The 15,283-nt window shown below is 34.6% G+C and overlaps 1 protein-coding gene across 2 annotated transcripts in view; it reads left to right on the top strand.

Annotated features, from left to right (window-relative positions):
- The window catches only part of TMEM144 (transmembrane protein 144), a 90,355-nt gene that overhangs the window by 65,107 nt on the left and 9,965 nt on the right, over positions 1-15,283 (top strand). The window contains exons 17-18 of one of the 2 annotated variants that reach the window (XM_011281596.4): positions 1,485-1,538; positions 7,477-8,780. In XM_011281596.4, coding sequence (XP_011279898.2) covers positions 1,485-1,538; positions 7,477-7,560 — 138 coding nt within the window. In that variant the 3' untranslated portion in view covers positions 7,561-8,780. Of the gene's footprint in view, positions 1-1,484; positions 1,539-7,476; positions 8,781-15,283 lie in introns of those variants that run through there. The other variant, XR_006596622.1, reaches the window with a different exon arrangement.

The following is a 15,283-nucleotide window of genomic DNA, read 5'->3' as shown; positions in this document are numbered from 1 at the left end:
GTATTTAGGAAATCATCACCCAAAAAGCCTCAAAGGGCAATGATACCTTTTGGCATTATCTTCTATTATGTTCTCTGAATGGATATAAATTTTCAGATTAGAGAAGATAAAATTCTTGAGCGATTGGCATGATAACATTAATATTATATCCCCCATTCTATTGTTTCCTCTTATCCTGTCCCAAGTCAGTGTGGAATTGCCTGAAGGACGCAGATGCTTCTTGTTTGATTTGGATTTTGAGGCTTAGGACCTTACGTCACTGATAAAAGACAGTTCCTTTGACCTAGTTCTCTGGCTCTTTTGATGTTGAACCTTCCAGATGCTGATAAACAGAGTAAAGTATTTTTATTGCTTCGCTTACATACCGGGAGTAGAGTCCAACTTTGCTGACCCAGCCGTGTAGATGGTTGGAGTAGTGGAAGGGGAAAAACATGTTGGAATTGTTTATGTGAAACTCTTCCAGAGTTTGTGCAGAGCTTGAAAAGGAATCCTAAAAATGCTGATACAATACACCTTCTCCACAAAGACCAAATTCCAATTTTTTTTCCTTCTCAGCTATAAAAAGTTAATAAACTTTAATAGCTAAAAGTTTCAAACTGCAGTATCATCCTTTCTACCTTACTTCTTCTCATTTCCTTTTCCTATATTATTTTATTCCTGTCTGAATAAACCTATTGCTTATTTATCTTTACATGGCTTTTGTATCTTTCCATAATACTGTCATTAGCATTCGTTGGGATTTAATGTTAGACATAGTTCATCACCGTGCAATAGTATCAGTTTAAGAATTTTTTAAAAAAATTTTTTTAATGTTTATTTATTTTTGAGAGAAAGAGAGCATGGGGTGGAGAGGGACAGAGAGAAAGGGAGACACAGAATTGGAAGCAGGCTCCAGGCTCTGAGCTGTCAGCACAGAGCCCAACGCAGGGCTTGAACTCACGAACCGTGAGACCATGACCTGAGCTGAAGTCGGATGCTCAACCGACTGAACCACCCAGGCGCCACAAGAAATTTTTTAAAGTACATTATTGGCTGGGTCTCAGAGAACATACTACAGTTTCTTCAATTATGAGATTGCCTCATTCCCAAAAAAGTTATCAGTTATTCCTACACTTACTTCTATTAATCCTATTTCTATTGTCCTAAGTTTGTTAGAAAAACATAAACTATTTGTTTATTAAAATATTATAAGTAGATAACATTAAAGAAAAGTATTAGATGGCACAAAATATTACAGCATCATCAATATAATAAATATGAAAATCATAAAGAAACAAAAAAATCTTTATTTTTTACCTAATGCTACCTTGGTTAATGTTGAATTAGAGCTGAGATTATGAACAGTTTAAGCTGACAATATTGTTGTATTGTTTTCATGGCAAAAAGTTACTCAAAGCATAAGATCATCTCTCCAATTTACTGTATGTAGAGTACACGTCACAGAAACATAACTAATCTAATTAGAACTTTTCTTTTTATTTAAGGGTCCAGGATTTATAGCTGCAATGTGGGGTGTCTTCAAGTTTAAGGAAATACAGGTATGTACAAGAAAGGGCAGATTTAGAAAACAGGGGTAGGTCCAGGTAAGAAAGGTATTTAATACTATGTTTAATACTATGTTTCTGTTATTTTTCTGAAAACTGTATGTGACTCCTAAGCCCAGGGCAGAAAACACATGAAAGGATTTAACAAGTGAAGATGTTCAAAATGTTATCATCCCTAACAAGGAAAGAAAATACTAAAGCTGTGATAATTATTATGAAACATATTTCTCTCCACCCCAGCCCCCAGTCCAAAAATGCTCTAGTTGACTTTATTTTCCTTTAAGAGATTTTGGTTAAATAACCAATAAAATATGATGAGAAGGAAATTTTACTTAATGTAAAATCTGGCAGATAAACAAGACGAAAGATTTTTTTATCCTAAGATTAAAATATCCCTGAGGCAAATGGACCTTGGGAATAGATTTTTCTGTTGGTTCTCATGTCTCTCAAAGGCTCCATAGCAAACTAGCAACTTTATAAGAAAATGGTGGGGTAGCAAGGGACTATTACCACTTCTCTTTCAAGTGTAAATGATGGTGATTTAAAATTGCATTTATTAAATACTTCTAGGATGTGTGTGTGTGTGTGTGTGTGTGTGTGTGTGTTGTTTACATTAAAAATTGTTGTAGGAGCACCTGGTTGACTTAGTCAGTGGAGCATGTGACTCTTGATTTTGTACTTATGAGTTCAAGCCCCATGTTGGGTGTAGAGATTGCTTAAAAATAAAGTTTTAAAAAAATACTTTTTAATTGTTTTCAGAATTTTTCCCATTTACCTTAATTTGAGGAACATATGTGAATAGTATTTTTGTAATAGCTTTTACTAAAAAATATTTATACAAATTAGAGACACTCTGTCAAGGCATCATAGACGTAATATTTTCTATCTTAATCTGCAGCTATAATAACAAATAATTTCTGGTTCTAAGACAATCTGATGTCACTAATATCTGGGAACCAAAAGGCGACCCATCTACCTGGATGATCCTTAAAATGATTGATTATTCAATATTAGATATAAAATATCATTTCCTGTATTTTAAATGAAATGTTTTGATTTAGAAAACCATAATTTGACAGTACAAGATTCTCAAATTTAAAAAATAATAAATTTGTTTGGAATATATGCACCAATATCTTATTTTTTTTAATACATAAGACAACTTAAAACATTTATAGAGCCATAAATTACTTTCATACACATTTCTCATTTATTTTAGTTAGGGTTGCTTTCCACAAAAAGTAGTTCTATGTCCAAAACATGTCGTAATCTCTTTGCAAGTATTTCCTCTGCCCCAATCAGGGTAATGATTTCTATTTATTTATTTTTAATTTTTTTTAATTTTTTAAAACATTTTTATTCATTTTTGAGAGATAGAGACAGAGCATGAGCGGGGAAGGGGCAGAGAGAGGGAGACACAGAATCTGAAGACAGACTCCAGGCTCTGAGCTGTCAGCACAGAGCCAGACGCGGGGCTCAAACTCACGAACTATGAGGTCATGACCTGAGCCGAAGTCGGACACTCAACCGACTGAGCCACCTAGGTGCCCCATGATTTCTATTTAAAAATTGGGTGTTTATTATCTAGTATAACATACTGAAGCCTTAGAAAATCACAAGTGAGCATAGCTTATTTGCAGTTGTAGTTAAAAAGAAGCACAAACCAAAAATAAATTTAAAATAAAGGATTTGGAAATTACCTTAGTTACTACTGCAGTAATAATGTAACTGAATCAAAAATCTTCTTTTCTAGTTACAAGAACCTCTTGGGAGAGAGAAACCCTAACCATTGAGCCTACTGTTAATTCCTTAGTCCTCTAAAAAGAACTAAAAGACATTCAGAGAAAGCTTTTTTTGTTGCTTATGGACACCTTTAAAACGACAGCTCAGACCAAATTTTTAATGAAAAGCCATGGCCAAGTAGGGCTTAACTGTGGAGTGCAAGGATAGTTTATAATGTGCAAATTAATCACTGTAATATAATGTTAGATAAACAGAGAAAAGCTATGTGATAATATTTTTTCAAAAGACATGTGCTAGAATTAAAAATCAGGTTTTAATTAAGAAAAAAAACTCTTCAAAATGTTCAAATAGGAGAAAGCTGCCTGTCAAAAAACAATAGCAAACAAATAGCTAAGGTGAAACAAAAGTTCTCTCTCAATTACACCGCAATAAAGCTGAAAACAAAAAGTCTTCTCTTTAAGTTGGAAGTCAAAAGATTTCTCCATTATTGTTGTTATTCAATATTTTGTGGAGATCCTAGCCAGTGTGATAAAATAAAATTAAGAAAGAGGCAACATAGATGTAGGAAAGAAAATGAGAAAATTGTCATTTGCATGTAACATTATCTTCGTTAAAAATTCAAGCCAGTCAGCTGAAAATCTTGAGATCCAATAAGATTATTTGGTAACGTGCTGAAATATAGGATAAATATAAAATCAATAGCTTTCTAATACCAATAACTGATTAAAAAGTGGAAAATGAATATTATTGAAAACTATAGAAATTATTAAAAGATAAGAAAATAATAAGCAAGAAACATGCTAGATTTATAAAACCACTCAATTTCCCACAAAAACCTCCTACAAAACATAATATCAGAACAAATGGGGAAGCTCACCGTATTCCTGAGGGAGCAGCTCACTGCTGTCAGTAGACAGTTATTTCCAATTCACATTCAGTGTGATTTCTACAAAATTCCAACGCAATTGTCTCTGGAATTTTGAGAGTGAGTGTGGCCAAGTATGTATGTAAAAATAAAGAGAGAGAGGGCCAAGGTGAAAGCAGAGAGTGACTTTTATTGACCTTCTGGGAATTAAAAAAAAAAAAAAAGCAGAAGAAGAACTTACAAATCTGTCTACAAACAAAATTTAAGAAGTATTCAGTGAGGCTTATCATTCAATGCAGGTGCCTAACTGCCTCTTAATGGGTGGCTTAAAGGCAAGTTTTAAATACTTTACATGCCACCGAGTTTAAGAAAGAGCTGTCAACTGAACACTGACACCAAAATCCTATCAGAATTGTTAAACATTATTCTTCTTAGAAACAAGATAAAACCCTAGAGGAAAACAAAAGCAACACATGTATCTCTATGACTTTTAGGCCCTACCAATTATGTCTTGAAGCAGTACTCAAAGACACATATTGGAAAGTCTACAACCTGCAGGAGTAAGAACTTAATCTGAGATCCAAGTACTTTTTGTGCTAAAGGGTTTAATGATTTCATTTAATCTTAATGCCATAGGGCACCAGTTGGATATTTTCCACTTCCAGTGTTCTTTTATATCTGCTATCTGTTCCTCTTTGGGAAGTTTGTTTTGTTTGAAATTTGTTTGAATTTTATATTTAGCTATTTTAAGCTAGATATAAATTATTATTTTTAGAAACACACATTAGCCACAATGTCTACAGAAATACAGGAGATTATCACTACAATTTATAGGTCAGTAGCTAATCTCAGATAGAGGATGAGATGATTTGTGACCTTAGTAACTGTTTCAGAAATCCAAGTTAAAAACTTTTTGCTTTGGGGAGAATGTTAGCATGATCTTTTAAGTGCTAATATTCACCTTTGATGAAGGGAAACAATTGCTGTTGCCCAAATATAATTGGTCTTTTTCTCTAGGAGACTGGGAAGTTTGAACAGATTCTTCACCTTAAAGGGAAAAATATTTTACTCTCTGAGAACATTATTCTTCTCTCTACATAGACAATAAAGGAGAGAGCTTAGCAAATAATCAGAGAGCTTAGTCCCATAATCAGGTTATAAAATGGTAATAAGTGAGGGCCCCGTATGTTGTTTTTTCTTACTTAAGTAATTGTATCAACTGTTTAATTCACAAATGACATTTGGAAATCACCTGAGTGTATTCATTCTTTGAACAAATAGGTATTGAGTGCTTGCTCTCCACCAGTACAGGTATCTAGGTAAAGGTTGCAGTCTTCAACACTGACAAGATATCAGGGAACCTTAAAGTCTTAGCAGGAGTGTGTGTGTGTGTGTGTGTGTGTGTGTGTGTGTGTGTGTGTGTGTTAATAAGCTCCTCTGTACTTAGCAAGGCTTTGTGGTGCTGTTTTCATTTGTGGGACTTGTATTAGAGGAACTTTGGGTAATATTCCTACTCACAGTGAATCAGAAAATTCAGCTGTCCCCAACTCAACTTACAAAGACTTCTCTCATCATCAAATACAGGTCAATTAATCCATTCTCTCCCAATTCTTTATTAGGTTGAAGAAAGAGACTATACGCTTTTTGGAATTTTGGCTATGTATTAATTAGCATTAATCCTAATAAGAGCTAATAATGATATTATATTATTTGACTGTCAGGAGATCTCAGTGCACTTTTAGACATAAAGTCTAAACATAGACAGAAAATCTAAAGTTAGGGAGGTGCTGGGGCGCCTGGGTGGCGCAGTCGGTTAAGCGTCCGACTTCAGCCAGGTCATGATCTCGCGGTCCGTGAGTTCGAGCCCCGCGTCGGGCTCTGGGCTGATGGCTCAGAGCCTGGAGCCTGTTTCCGATTCTGTGTCTCCCTCTCTCTCTGCCCCTCCCCCGTTCATGCTCTGTCTCTCTCTGTCCCAAAAATAAATAAACGTTGAAAAAAAAATTAAAAAAAAAATAAATAAAGTTAGGGAGGTGCTGGTCCTGTTTTATTTACTTCATGATGTTCAAACCTTACCTTAGAGCACCAGGGTTTATATTTAATGTGGGATATAGACAGCCTGGCCAGTATTCAGATGGGAATAGCCTGGGAGCTTGAAACTATTTCATATGAAAAATGGTCAAAGGAGCTAAAATACTGATCAGGAAAAAAAATTGCTTCAGGAATATAAGACAGTTATTTTTTAATGTTTCAGGGTTTATCTTGTGGGAGAGGGATTAGAATCGATCTATCTGTAACCCTGGAGATAGATAGAACTTATGGTAAATAAAATATTTCTACTTAACACAGAAAGATATTTGTTAATCAGAGATGGACTGGCCACATTGGGAAGTGGTTCTCAGTGTTTCCCATCTTTAAGATCAGTGGACCTACCCATAGCTGGACAAGGCAAACTCAGTCTCTCTGTTCCTTTCTCACCCTTCAGATCGAGCTCTATCTCTCCATCTGTACCTCGTCATCTGTCCCCAGGCAGACTCTAGTTGCCTCCTTAACGATCTCCTTGCATCCGTTCTGGACCCCTCCAATCTGTTCACCATCCGCAAATAAGTGTGGGCTTTATAAAATGTGAATCCCATCTTTTCACCATGTCCAGCTGCCTATGTCTTTGCCTTCCCATTACTTGGAAAAATAAAACCTCAAACTGTACATGACCTATGAGCCCCGTGTATGTTTGGGCCATAGCCCTCCAACCTGGTTTTTATCCACTTAACTCATTGCATGGGTCACACTGACTTTCTTTCCCTGGCAAGTATCATACTTTCTCATACAACAGAGCTTTGCACATAAAATTCCTTCTACCTGGAGTCCCTACCTGTTTCCCTGCCCAATTAATTGATACTTACAGTTAGAAGCTTAATTCTCCACCATCCAAACGGCCTCATTGAGATTCCTTTGTAACACACCTCAGAAACAATCATGCTTGTTTACTTATTAACATTCCTCTCACTTTGTAACATTCTTTTCTGTGATTAAGTTCTGCCTCCCATATTATATAATTATCTGTATAAGGGCACATTTTGCTCACCATTTTAACTCCAGCACATGTTGATGCAAAGTGGATGCCCACATGTATTTACTGAGTGGGTGAATTAGCAAGGCTCTTGTGGGTTTTCAAGAGAATCTGAATGATTGCTTGGAGGAAGAGCAAAAAGCATGCAGATGGCTGGAGCAGAGAGTTAGCAAGGTCCCTAGCAATCTTAAGAGTCTGTGCTTTCTGCATGTTTGATTCAAATTTTCTTAATTACAGTTACTTTTTTTATTATTCAGGGTCTACAAAACTACCTATTGATGATATTTGCATTTTGCATCATCTTGACTGGAGCATTATGCACGGCTTACTCTACAATCTAACAGGCACAAGACCAGCAGATGGCAGCAGTGGGTAAGAGAACACCACTACGGGACTCCACAAATCTGCCAAGGACAGAGTTCATTTTCATACAGCAAATGGATCTCCACTTGTCTTGGACTGGGTAAATGATTTTTTTCCCCACAAATGTGAAAATAAAGAAAACTAAGTTTCAGTCAAGTGTAAAAATGAAAAAATCTGCTAATGAACTATTTATGAAGGGAAGATTTTCCTGGGTGACTACAATGTCTGCATTCTCACAGCTGAGTGCTGCTTTTACCACAATATGGACTCAATGGGCAAGGCAACTTCTGCTTGTTGCATAAGCTACAAAACAGCGTGGAGTTCATATACACAAAGAATTTTGTATATGTCCAAGTTTCCAACATGTTACCCTCATAAATGAAGAGAGGAAGAAAAATGTTGGGGAGAGAAATAGAAGACCCACCTTGTAATGGAATTCCAAAGATATTTAGATCCTTTGCTAGAAAAAGTAAATGTCACGGTTGGTCACTGAATGTTAAAAAGGCCATTTCATTATTTTTAGCCCAACCTTATTTTTACTTCAAATTAATATTGCGCAACTCTACATCACCCACTGGTCTTAGCTCAAAATGCTCTTGATTATCTCCAGATAAAATCCTCTTCAGAGAGGAAAAATTTCCCACCTTTGGGATTATATGTATAATACATATACAAACAAAAAGTGCACATACATAAATGCACACACATATGTATGTATGTAGGGGGAATTCTAGAGTTGCTGTAGTGAGGGTCTAGCTTATCAGAATGAGAATTTAGAGGGACCAAAATCTTCTTTGTATGTATAATTTATTATTTTTTTCTGAAATATACTTCTGTAAAATTCTCTTTAAACTGGAGACTTTCTTCCTGTTTTAACTGGTGGTTTCCATTAGGTTAAAGAAAATAATGGACATGTTATTTATACATATGTGTGTGTGTCTGTGTGTGTGTGTGTGTATTCAGAAGAGACAGAATAGCATTCTACTTAAGTGTATGCACTCTAGAGCTAACCCAAATGGGTTTAAATCTCACTTGTTCTTCATCTTAATTGTATGACTTTGAACAAGTTCCTGAGCTTCCTGTATCAGATTCCTCATCTGTAAAATGGAAAATAGTGATAATGATGATTGTTGCAAGGTTCAAGTTAATTAAAATCTGTACCATGTGTTCATGAGTGTCTGGCACTTGGCAAACGTTATATAATCCTTAGTTATTATTATTATGTGCTGTTTGAGAAAGCAAATGTGTCTGTAGATTGGAGAATATTTTGTAAGAGTTATTGCCCTCACCGCCAGCCCATCCAAACAACTACTTATTCTTCTTTATGAGTGCACTTTTAAAAATGATACTGGAGTCTCGATTTCATTGAATTATTTAATTGTCACACCTTACCAAAACTCATTTTAACTTTAACCTGAAATACCATTAATTATGTTGATAACTTTAAATATAAATTAACATAATTATTCTTTAGTTGAGATTGCCAATTTATATGCAAAGTTTTAAATGTGAAATTAAACAATTGCAGAAGAAAAAAAATTTTTTAATCTTATTACCACTATATAGTTTCTGCTACCATACAATGCCTTTAGTGTTAGAGTAGTGTGGGGAAAAATAAGCTTTTCAAAATAATTACCATACAAAAACTCATTGTATACAGGTTAGTCTAAATAGGCAACTACTGGGGAACCTGGGTGGTTCAGTTGGTTAAACGTTCAACTCTTGATTTAGGCTCAGATTATGATCTCATGGTGGTGAGATCAGCCCCTGCTGTGGGGCTCTGTGCTGAGTGTAGAGTCTGCTTGGGATTCTCTCTGTCCCTTTTTCTCTGCCCCTCCTATGCTTGCACCCAAAATAAAAATAAACATTTAAAAATAAATAAACATTAAATTAATAAATAAACATTTAAAAATAATAAAATAAACATTAAAATAAATAAATAATAAACATTAAATAATAAATAAAGAATGAAAATAATAATAAACATTAAATAATAAATATATAACCATTAAAAATAATAATAAACAGGCAATTGCCAATTCTACACTTTCTTTGCTCAACTTAGGAAGTTAATGTCTCTCTCCAAGTTTTGAAGCTTTATTTTTTCTTATCTAGTATGGTCAGATTGTTGTGTTTTAACTCTTTATTGCTTGGCTGTCTCTGTGTAGAGAGAAGGTACTACCTGAAGTAGGGAAGTAGGAGACCAGTGAGGCTGGCATCCAGATTATTAAAATTTTTTCTTAGCAGAATAAAAACTCCTAATTCCTAAAAATTCCTAATGAGTTTTATGGAGTTAATAGTACAGTATTTCTCCTGAGCTACCAAATCTACATTTGTTCCTGTTGTGCTCATTTATTTGCACTTAGAGTTGCTAACCACTAAACCTATATGTATCAATATTGGTAGAACTGAAAAACACATGGAGTTAAAAAGGCAAGTTCTAGAACCATGTGCACAGCATGATACCATTTAGGTACATTTTCAAAAATCAAAGTAATATATATATTTTTCTATGCATGCCTATATATGCAAAAAGTTAGAAAAAATACACAAAACTCATACTAATGTTTGCTTCTAGTGAGGGTAAATGAGATCAAAATGGCAACTCTGGGGTTAATGTCAGCTTGAGCATTATCTGTAATTCTCTAATTTTTATGGCAATGAATTCATACATTGGTTCTTTAATATGTGTTAAAGAATCAACAGCAAAAGAGCTCAGAGCATGTGTCTAAATGTTAAAGCAATTAAGTCTAGATAAAGAGAATATGGATGAATGTTATGTTCCTCTTTATTTTTTTTAATGTTTTTAAATTTCAAAGAAAGCATGCACACACACATGCACACAAATAAAGAAGACAGGGATCAAGACAAAGTTGGAAAATTACCCAACTTAAAAATCCCACCTTCTAAAGGTCGAATCCAGAAACTCACTTTTCTAGAATTCCTTGCAGTAGGATGTGACATTCCTGATTATGTAGCCTCCAAGGTCAATTTTATGGTCCTGCTGGAGATTATGTGAGCTACCTAAAACACTTGCTTCAGAAAAATACCCTCATTAAAAAAAATAACCTCACAAAGATAGCCTATTTTAATCAACTTTAACGAGGTATAGTTTGCATCCAATAAAATGCTTAAGTGGAAGTGTTATGAGCAAATATATACACTCATGTAATCACCACTACAACCTAGATACAGAGCATTGCCAGCAACCCATAAAGTTCCCTTATGCCCCTTTGTAGTTAATCCCCATACCCCGGCTACCAATTTATTTTCTGTCATTCTGAATTACTTTTACCTGTTCTAAAATTTCATATAAATGGGATTATATAGTATGTACACTTTTGTGTCTGATTTCTTTTATCTTACAGCCATTTTTAATCTACTTTTATGATCTAAAACAATTATAATTCATTCTCAATTATTTTCCCTAGTGGAAAAAAGCATACATGTGTATTCAAAATAACAACTAAAACAAAAATGATTAACATTTGGAATTGTTATATTTAAGTGTGTGATGTGTCTTGTTCCAGAAATTCAGTTTTAAATTAATAGTATAGTTAAGAAAAATTCTCAATTACTCTTTGAATCCATCTTCAGTGTATAATGTTTCTTTTTGAGGGTATGTAAAATATTAAGCTGCTTAAACTAGATCACCTACCTTTTCTACATGTTGAAAAAATGTGTATCTTGGATTTCCTACAACTAGTAAATGGATTATAATCTCCAGGGCTGGAAAGTGTGAATTTGCATTTTTACAAATACTCCTGGTGATTCTTATCATACTTGTGCTCCAAAATTTTTGAATTTGTGACTTATACTTTACTCTTTAAAAGATTTCAAAGAACTAGGTTATTAAAAAGTAAAACAAAATTCTGTCTTTCCTTCCTAAAAAGAGAGAGAAAATTTAAATATAAGTATCCATTTAATTTCGTGCAGACTTTTAGGAGAAAAAAATAAAATGCATACAACCAACTGTTTAAATGGAATTATTTGGCAAAAAAAAAAAAACAATGGTAATAATAAATGAGCATTATATTATTTTTCTTTTTTGGGTCAAACCACTTACCTTCCACATAAATTATCTCTGAGGTTGGTGGCCAAGTCTGTTTTCACTCAGATTCTTCAGGTTAATAATATCTTTCTCCAGTAACAAAATCTCTAACATAATTCATGTTGACAAAATCCCATGAAAACAAACACACACACTCAAAAATCCCAATTTCAAAATGGAGAATTTCCAACAAGTCCTAATGAAATAAATCACTGAAATGAAGAGGAGAGGTGGATGAGAATAGTTTCTAGGATAGAAATAGTAGGCTGTAAACTATAGCCTAACTTAAAGCATTCATATGATCTTCTGAAGAACCTTCTAAGACACTGACTATATTTTTTCTCTTACCAACAGGGTCTTATAAGCACTGTTTCTAATTCATTTATACCTCACATTAATAAAAGTCTATAAATCTTTCATACACACCATAAGGTTTTGATTTATAAAACTCTACTCAAGTAATTCTTTCCAACAGAGAAGGCTATATTGTCTCCCTTTCCTCCAAAAATATTTGAGAATTATATTGGCTTTATATGCATGTGATGGTTAAAATTACTGTGAACTCCTTGAGAGCAGTTGTTCTATCTTTATACCTCAAGGACTTAGCACAATGCATGGCACACAAGAAAAAAAAATAACTTTTTTGCATTGTACCCTGAAGAATATCTTTAATTTACAGTCCAAAATTTATTAGCCAATGATTCTTCTAAAACACATTCTTAGTAAATTTACTGAATCATACCTCAAATATTTAGTGAGTGGTTTCCTTGCAGCTGAGGCACAGGCTAGGCATTGAAACACATCAATAAAGCAGCCATGAAACTTAATCAGAAAATCCTAAGAAATCAGATAAAAATCTTTGAGGGCTGTGAAGGAAAATTTGAGGGTACTTTGAGGGAATACAGTAAGGGGAACCGATCGTGAAAGATAATCCTTAAAATGAGCCCTTAACCAAATTAATTGCTCATGGTGAAACCAAGAGAATTATAAGAAAACTTTTTTATTTTGATATATTTTTTTAAGAGCACAGATTAGGGGCATCTGGGTGGCTCAGTCAGTTAAGCATCCGTCCTGGCTCAGGTCATGATCTTGCTGTTCATAACTTCAAGCCTCACATCTGGCTCTGTGCTGACAGTTCAAAGCCTGAAGCCTGCTTCAAATTCTGTGTCTCCCTCTCCCTGCCCCACCCCTGCTCGTACTCTATCGCTTTCTCCAAAATAAATAAAAACATTAAATTTTAAAAAAAATTTAAAAATAAATAAAGAGCACAGATTGTATCTTGCATCTTTGCTGAACTCGGCTCTTAGCTCTAATAGGTTTCTTATGGATTTCTTAGGATTTGCTATGTGGAGAGTCAGGATGTCAGCAAATAAAGAGTTTTACTTCTTATTTTTCAGTCCAGGTGCCATTCATCTCTTTTCATTGCTTTGTGGGCCTGGCTATGACCTCTGCCGTATTTTGAAAAGAAGTGGTAAAATGGGACACCCTGATCTCACTTCCAATCTTAGGGGAAAAGCATTCAATCTTTCACCATTAAATATAATATAAGATGTATGTTTTTTCCCAGATGCTCTTTATCAGGTTGTGGAAATTACCTCTGTTCGAAGTTTCTTGAGAGTTTTTTATCAAGGAATGATACTATATTTTGTGGGGGGGAAAATTGCATCTTTTGAGATGATCATGCTTTTTCTTTTTGTTCTGTTAATATGGTGAATTACACTGATTGATTTTCAAATATTAAACTAATTTTGCATTCCTGTGGTAGACACTACTAGGTCATGATCTGTTTATTAGCCTTTCTATATATTGCTGGATTTAATTTGTCTTTGTGTTCATGAGGGATATTGGTCTGTAATATCAGGGTAGTAGCTTTGAAACATTTACGAAGAATTGATACTATTCTTCCTTGAATGTTTGGTAGAATTCAAAAGTAAAGCTATCTAGGCCTTGCTTTCTTTAACATATATAGGGTGATTCAGGTCATCTATTTCCTCTTGAGTGAATTTTCTTAATTTATGTCTTCCAATGAATTTACTCATTTCGTGAACATGGAGACGTTATTGGCACAATATTGTTTATAATATTTTTTAATGTTTACTTATTTTGAGAGAGAGAGAGAGAGAGCATGAGGAGGGGAGGAGCAGAGAGAATGGTAGAGAAAGAATCCCAAGCAGCCTCCACGCTGTCAGCACAGAGCCCCATGTGGGGTTCAATCTCACAAACCACAAGATCATGACCTGAGGTGAAATCAAGAGTTGGATGCTTACCTGACTGAGCCACCCAGGTGCCCCTGTAATATTTCTTTATTCTCCTTTTCATATCTGTAGGATCTGTAGTGATGTCCCTTTCTCATTCCTAATATTGGTAATTTTTTCTTCTTTTCTATTTATGAACATTCTAGCTAAAAGTTCATCAGTTTTATTAATCTGTTCAACAAATTAGCTCTAGATTTAGTTGAGTTTTCTCTATTATGTTTTTCTTTCCTATTTCATTGATTTGTGTTCTTCTCTATTATTTATTCTATTTCTTATAAGTTTTTAACTTGCTTTGATTCTCCATCCCCTCCCTCTTTTTCTAAATCTCCAACTATATATACATACATTCTACCTGCCTTGATCTTCCCAAATTCTTATTACTATCTACTCAACTCAGGAAGGCTTCTGGGCTCCATTTGTGTTTCCCTTACTGCACTGCAGCCTGTAAACTCTACCTAGGCAGTAAAATTGAAAAATAATAGGGCTCAACTTGTTTCTCCTTCTAACATGGATCATAGTCCTGTCCTGCCTATGGTCCAGTGTTTCATATATTTTACCCATTTTGCAGTTTCTTTAATGTAGAAGGATTAGCCTGGTTCTTATTACTCCAACTTTGCAAGAAGCATAAATCCTCTGATTAACATTTTGTTACATTTTAATTTCAATTTCTCTTTTGTCACATTTTCATGAACAGCAACACCAAAGAATAATTAAACATTATCCTTGCATGAATATAGTTCCTCAAGAAATATGTCTAAGTCCTAATTTCCAGTACCTGTGAATATGACCTTATTTGGAAATAGGGTCTTTACAGATATAATTAAATTAAGGATCTCTATATCATCTTGGAAGGACTCTAAATCCAATGACCAGTATCCTTATAAGAGAAAGGAAAGAGATATTTGTCACAGAGACACAGAGAAGAGGGCCACATGAAGATGAAGGAAGAGATTGGAGTGATGGAACTGCAAGCCAAGGAATGCCAAGGATTTCAGGAAGCCACTAGAAGCTGGGAGACAGGCATAGAAAGGAGTTCTCCCTCAGACCCTCTTGCCAGACTTTTTAGCCACTATAACAGTGAGAGAATGCATTTCTGTTGTTTTAAGCTACCAAGTTTGTGGTAATTTGTTGTCCCATCCCTAGGAAACTAATCCAATGAGCATACAAGACATTGCGCAAAATAAGATGCACAAATGCAACCCAAAACCTTTAGTCCTAACAGTACTACTGCTCAGATAAAGATATTGGCTAAGTTACAAAGCAAACATAGAATAAGTAGAGCAATTACATGTTGTGAAGATCTCAAAAAGTGGCTTTTTTTTTGCCTCAACAAAGTTCAACATTTCATCTTTAGATAGTATAGGATGGGGCATACTCTCTTCCTCCATGAAGTAA

This window comes from Felis catus, chromosome B1, assembly GCF_018350175.1.
Source record: "Felis catus isolate Fca126 chromosome B1, F.catus_Fca126_mat1.0, whole genome shotgun sequence".
In the NCBI taxonomy this organism is placed as follows: domain Eukaryota; kingdom Metazoa; phylum Chordata; class Mammalia; order Carnivora; family Felidae; genus Felis; species Felis catus.
The sequence above is the reverse complement of the archived record's forward strand: the minus strand, read 5'-3'. Positions and strand labels throughout refer to the sequence as shown.